The sequence below is a fragment of the Gracilinanus agilis genome, chromosome 3 (assembly GCF_016433145.1).
Source record: "Gracilinanus agilis isolate LMUSP501 chromosome 3, AgileGrace, whole genome shotgun sequence".
Taxonomy (NCBI): domain Eukaryota; kingdom Metazoa; phylum Chordata; class Mammalia; order Didelphimorphia; family Didelphidae; genus Gracilinanus; species Gracilinanus agilis.
In genome coordinates this window covers 25,953,930-25,960,343 of record NC_058132.1, presented here as the reverse complement: position 1 = coordinate 25,960,343, position 6,414 = coordinate 25,953,930, and the positions used below count along the sequence as shown (strand labels likewise).

The window sequence follows — 6,414 nt, the reverse complement described above, 5'->3', positions numbered from 1 at the left end:
TCTCTCTCTCTCTCTCTCTCTCTCTCTCTCTCTCTCTCTCTTTCTCTCTCTCTCTGTCTCTCTGTCTCTCTCTCTCTCTTTCTCCTTCTCCCTCCCCCTCCCTTCCCTCCTCTCTCTCATTTTCCTGGACCAAAACAGAAGTAGGAACATTCCCTCCCATACTCTCTAGAGGGCCCCTGTGGCCTCAGGTACCAGCATTCCTTGCTCCATCTCTGCTGAGAAGGGCCATCACAGATAGCCAGTTAGAGTTAGCTGAGCCCTTGGAGCTCATCTACTCCAGCTCCCTCATTAGCCAGCTGAGGAAAGCAGAGCCCAGAGGGGCAGACAGGGGCTGGCCTGGAACAAGACAAGAAATATGGAAGGGTCATTGGGAGAAGTCCAGTCGGGAGGAGCGCTCTGGGGAGTGGCAGGGGTCCTCTCTCACCTCCTGCCCAATGCCCCCTCCCCACCCCCCCAGTTCCTACCAACTCAAACGCTGGTGAAGTTCATGGCCGACATCGCCAGTGGGATGGACTACCTAAGCACCAAGAGGTTTATTCACAGGGACTTGGCTGCCCGGAACTGCATGTGAGCCCTTATGGGGTGGGGAGGGGTGGGGGGGAGCCAGGGCAATGGGAGGGGCTGGGAAATGGAAGCCTGGGGAGAGAAGACTCTATACCACCCCAGGCAACCCTGAGAGATGGGGCGGGGGACAAGGAGAAGGGAGGAGAGGGGAGAGAGGAGGGGAAGAAAGAGGGAGGTAAGGAGGGAATAAGGGAGGGAGGAAGCAGAGAGAGAGAAGCAGAGGAAGAGAGAAAGAGAAAGGGAGGGAGACAGAGAGAGAAAAGGAAAGAGAGAGAAGGAGAAGGAGGAATTGAGGAGAGAGGGGGGAAGGAGGAAAGGAGGGAGGGAGGGAGAGAGACAAGGAGAGGGAGAGAAGAAGAGAGAGGGAGGGAGAGCTAGAGGGAGGGGAGGAGAGGGGAGAAGGGAGAGAGCCAGGGAGGGGAAGGGAGGAGAGAGATGGGGAAAAAGAGGGGGAGAGAGAAAGCAGAGAGAGAGCGAGAGAAGCAGAGGGAGAGAGAAAGAGGAAGGGAAGGGGAGAGAGAGCAGAGAGGAGGGGAGGGAGAGACAAGAGAGAGAAGGAGGGAGAGAAAGAAAGACTGGGACTAGAGCTTGGGGCCTGTCCTGGGAGGCTGGAGGAGCTCTGGAAAGCAGTCATTCTTGGGACTTCTGGGCAAGGGGTGCAGGGGAGGTGCAGAGAGGAAATGGCCCTAATTAGGGGAACTGCGGGTTGGAGAGGGCTAGGGAGCCAGGAGAACTCCATAGGGCGACCCTGGAGCTCAGGAAGAAAGCCTGGAGTTTTTTAAAGGCTCCCAGCCCACTGTGGTCCCCACCCTGTCCCACAGGCTAAATGAGAACATGTCCGTGTGCGTGGCTGACTTTGGCCTCTCCAAGAAGATCTACAATGGCGATTATTACCGCCAGGGCCGTATTGCCAAGATGCCAGTCAAATGGATCGCCATTGAGAGCCTGGCTGACCGGGTCTACACCAGCAAAAGTGATGTGGTGTGTAGGGGGGCATAGCCTTGTGTGTCTGGGTGTGGGCACCCACCCCTGTTGCCAAGGAGGAAGGGATCCTTGAGGGATAGAGGGATCCCACTAATCCCTGCGTTCTTTCTTGCTCTCTTTGTCCCCCAGTGGTCCTTTGGGGTAACCATGTGGGAGATTGCCACCCGTGGCCAGACACCTTACCCAGGGGTAGAGAACAGCGAGATCTACGACTACCTGAGGCAAGGCCACCGCCTCAAGCAGCCACTAGACTGTCTGGATGGACTGTAAGACGTTCCTCTGCCCCCTATCCAAACACCCCCTTATTCTGAGTATTTTCCATTTCCCCACAAACCCTGAATGTTCCCCTAATATCCCAAAATGCTTGCTAGAGCCCTCTCAGGTACACCTGAACACCCCAAGATCCTGAACACTCCCCAAACACAGAGTCCCTGGAGATCTATCTGCTAACTAAACTAGGTACATGTCCCCCCAAACACCCAAGGCCCCAGGACCAAGACCCCTAAGCCATCCCCCTAAGCAAACAAATACCCACCAAAATGAGAAGCCCCCCCAAATCCTAGAAACACCCCTAAGAACCTCCTGAACACTAGTGACATACTTTCAAGACTTCCAGACCCCCAGGGAATATACGAAACACCTGGAGATGCCCTGGAAGCCTCCTCAGAGACCCCCAAAAACCTGGTGACCTCACAAAGAGTTACAAACTCCCGAGACGCCTTAAGTGCTTCCAGATGTCTAAATTCTCTCAGCCTCTCGCCCCAGATCCCAATTCCCCCTGAGCCTCCAATACCTTCAAACCATGAAATCCCAGCTCAGATCTTTACTTACCATGTGGTCTTGGGCAAGTTCTTTACCTTCTATGGGCCTCAGTTTCCTCCTCTGTAAAAGGAGTTTGGGGGACAGGTAGGTAGCTCAGTGGACTGAGAGCCAGGCCTGGAGATGGGAGGTCCTGGGTTCAAATCTGATCTCAGAAACTTCTTAGCTGTGTGACCCTGGGCAAGTCACTTAACCCTCATTTGCCTAGTCCTAACCTCACTTCTGCCTTGGAACTGATACACGGATTGATTCTAAGACAGAAGGTGAGGGCTTGTTTGGTTGTTTCTTTCCAGTGAGTTTGGATTCTGTGTTTCCTTCCAGCTTTAAATGATTCTAAGGATTCCCCTTGGACCCACTTTATCCCGAGGCCTTCTCTAGGCTCCTCAGACCCAGTCTGAATCTGCCAAAACTTCTCTAAATGCCCCCAAACCTCGAGTTGAGGCCTCCTTGAGTCATCTTCCCCCAAAATGCTCCGACCTTCATAGAGCACCCCCAGACCCTCCTCTTCCTCAGCCTAAACCTGTTCCAAGTACATCACTCCTCCATCCCTGCCTTGCCCTTATCCTCTGAGCCCTCCATTCCCCAACCACTGATTCCCCACCAGGTACGAGCTGATGTCCCGTTGCTGGTCCCTGAGCCCCAGAGACCGGCCAACCTTCGCTGAACTTCGAGAAGAGCTGGAGATGACGCTGAAGGGCCTTCCCCCCACCCAGGACCCTGAAGAGATCCTCTATGTCAACATGGATGGGGAACCTGCTGGGGCAGCTGGTGGTACACCCCAAGCCAGCCCCCTGCCAGCCCCAAAGGCCTCCTGCAACTGCAGCTGCATCACCTCTGCCGATGTCCACCCAGCTGGACGATATGTCCTCTGCCCCTCCACAGCCCCTGGGGCTCCAATGCCCACAACCAGGGGGCCACCTGCCCCTCCTGGCCAGGAGGAGGGGGCCTAGGTGAGGCCCCTCAAACCCCACCTCAAGCTAGGCACTGCCACTGGGGAAGCCAGGGGAGTTCACTCCTGGCTTCGCCCACCCAGCCCTGACCCCTGGGCCCTTCCAAGCCCTGCCCTTCAGAACCCTTGAAGCCACCCTCCATTCCCTGACTCTTTCTCCTGTCTCTTGCCCTCTCTCCAGCTATCCCTCTTCTTCCTCTTTCCCCAATCCTCCACATGTCCATTCCCCGGACCCTTCCCTTTCTCCATTTCTTCCCATCTCTTTTTCCATCCTCACTGTAGCCTTCATTCCTTCTTTCCTCCCTATCTCTCCCCATTTCTTCCCTTCCCTGCCCCAGTCCCCCCACATGACTGTCCTCCCTGCCTCGACTCTCACCATCTCTGTACCCCTTTCCTCCATCTCCTTCCATCTTTGTCCACCTCCTTCTTTCTCCCTATTTCTCTTCCTGACCCCCATAGCTCCATTCCTCCTTGGGGTATGCCCCCCCCAGCTCTGTGCAATGCATTAGGGATGACCTGCCCCCCCAGGCCATCCTGTCCCCCTGAGCCAGTCCCTTCCCTCACATGCAGAGAATTCGTACAATGTCGGATCTCTCTCCTTCCTCTCTCACTTTCAGGGCCCAGTTTACCCCCATAAACATTTTGTACCAACCAGCATCTGCCTCCTGTCTTCCCTACACACACACACAGCCTTCACAGAGACAGAGAAAACCTAAAGAGACACTCAGAGACAGAAAGAGAGAGAGAGAGAGAGAGAGAGAGAGAGAAAGAGAGAGAGAAAGAGAGAGAGCTCACCCGAAGAGAGAGGCACAGAGAGACATGTAGCCCCAAAAAAGACCCGGAAAGAGAGCCACACAGAGAAAGGGTGATCTTCTGAGCTACGGACACGATTTAGAGTACAGAGAGATAGCGTCACCCTCAGAGACGTGCCCAGAAATAGGGGTGTCCACTCAGAAAGAGGGACCCCCACACAGAGAGGCAGAGACACGTCCCCTGAACTACAGAAAGACAGGCACGCGGAGCCGGAGAGATAAGGCCATCCTGAGACAGAAATACGGAGCCATTTCTAGAAAAGCAGACCACGGGCAGAGATAGAGGCTCCCAGAGACAGCCCCAGAAACCGAGGCACACATGACAGACCCTGGTGCAGGCACACACACAGAGGCCGGCAGACCGAGGAGGACACACTGTCGCTCACATTCCTGGGGGAGGCGTCAGGGGGCACAGATTGCCAGCGCCCGGATGCCCTCTGGTGGTGTCCAGGAGCAAAGAGGATGCGGAGTTGGGTGACTAGGATGGGCTGGCTGGCTTTGTGCCTCCCGTCCTGGTGGATCCGAGCCCAGGGTGGGACTTGCGCCTGAGTGGCCATCAACACGATCTGAGTTGGCCCGTGGGCATCTTTGCTGAGCACCTCAGATATCCATAGCGGGATGGAAAGAAAGCTCGATCTGGAGTCAGGAGAGACATGGGTTCGAATCCCAGCTCTGGCATCAGGAGCTATATGATTCTGAGCAAATTGCTTCCTTTCTGTAACCCTCAGTTTCTTCATCTGTAAAATGTAGGCGGCAATAGTTTCTTTGCCCCCTTCATGTGGTTGTTGTAAGAAAAGCCTCCAAGTGGGGCAGACAGCTCAGTGGATAGGGAGCCGCACCTAGAGACAGGAGGTCCTGGGTTCAAATCTGATCTCAGATATTTCCTAACAGTGCGACCCTGGGCAAGTCACTTAATCCATTTGTCTAGCCCTTACCTCTCTTCTGCCTTAGAGTTCTTTAATGTAGAAGCTAAGATGGGAGATAAGGGGTTATATTTTTAGAAGGAAAGCCTCCAAGTGTTATATAAGTGAGTTATTGTGATTGCTGGGTCTTGGTGATCTCTAAGCAGTCTTCTGCCTATCTGAGGGTGTTCCCGCTGCATACCTAACAGATGTCACCTGCTCTCTGATCCATCTTGTGTCAGAGCCGCATTATATACCCGGTTGGATACTGCTCTGGATTTTATCCCTATCGTGCCCCTGAGCCAATATGGGTCCCCGTCCAGTCACGGTGTCCACTCAGCAAGCCTTTTGGAGCCAGGCACTGAGCTGAGTGCTGGCAATACACAGAAAAGGGGAAGGCTGGTCCCTGCCCTTCAGGAGCCTCTGTTCTCCTGGAGAGAAACAGCACGCACACAGATAGGTGAAAACAAAGTAACTGCTTTTTTTTTTTTTTAAATAGAGGCACCCCTGTATAATCTGTATCAAATTGTTTGACTTCTCAAGAAAGGGGAAGAAAGAGCAGCTGATGGATACAGCCCCAGGCCAGGAGTCCCAGGAGGACCTCAGTTCAAATCTGTCCGCAGATGCTCACTTCCTAGCTGTGTGGCCCTGGGCAAGTCATTTAACCCCAATTGCCTAGCCCTTGTTGTTCTCCTTTCTTAGAACTGCTACTAGAGAGTGGGTAAGGGTTTGGGAATTTTTTTTAAGAGGGGAAAGAGGGAAGGAGAGAATTTGGAACTCTAAATTTAAAAAAACGAATGTAATTGGAAAAACTAAAAATTTTAAATTGAAAAAAAAAAATAGAGGCAGCCAAGGGGCACAATGGATATATAGTGTTGGACCTGGCAACAGAAAGATCTGAATTCAAAACCAGTGTAAACATTTGGACAGAAGGTAAAAGTTAAAAAAAAAAAAAAAAAAAAAGCATCCCTTAAGAGGTGGCACCTGAACTGAACTTGGAAGGGAACAAGGCATTCCAAGAGATGGAGGTAAGAAAGGAAGGCACCCCAGGCAGGAAGGACAGCATGTGCAAAGGTGCAGAGGTAGGAGATGGAATGTTCTGGATAAAGGACAAGAAATAGGACAATTTGCCTGAAATACAGATTTCATGAAGGAAAATATTTTGTAATAAGCTTAGAAAGATTATCTGGAGTCACTTTGTAAAAGACTTTAAATGCCAAACAGAGGAGGATGCATGTTACCTTAGAGGCACTAGGGAGCTATGGAAAATTACTGAACAGGATAATGAAATTGTTCAACAACATGAAAAAAAGAGTAGAGAGGAAGTAGCTATTACAACAGGCCAGGCAAGAGGTGATAAGGGTCTGTATTAGGGCAGTGATTG

The 6,414-nt window shown here is 52.4% G+C and overlaps 1 protein-coding gene across 1 annotated transcript in view; it reads left to right on the top strand.

Annotated features, from left to right (window-relative positions):
- Positions 1-3,971, top strand: part of AXL (AXL receptor tyrosine kinase) — a 17,605-nt gene extending 13,634 nt beyond the window's left edge. The window contains exons 5-8 of the mRNA XM_044668589.1: positions 297-567; positions 1,386-1,545; positions 1,678-1,814; positions 2,972-3,971. Coding sequence (XP_044524524.1) covers positions 297-567; positions 1,386-1,545; positions 1,678-1,814; positions 2,972-3,317 — 914 coding nt within the window. The 3' untranslated portion in view covers positions 3,318-3,971. The remainder of the gene's footprint in view (positions 1-296; positions 568-1,385; positions 1,546-1,677; positions 1,815-2,971) is intronic.
- Positions 3,972-6,414: the final 2,443 nt, after the last annotated feature.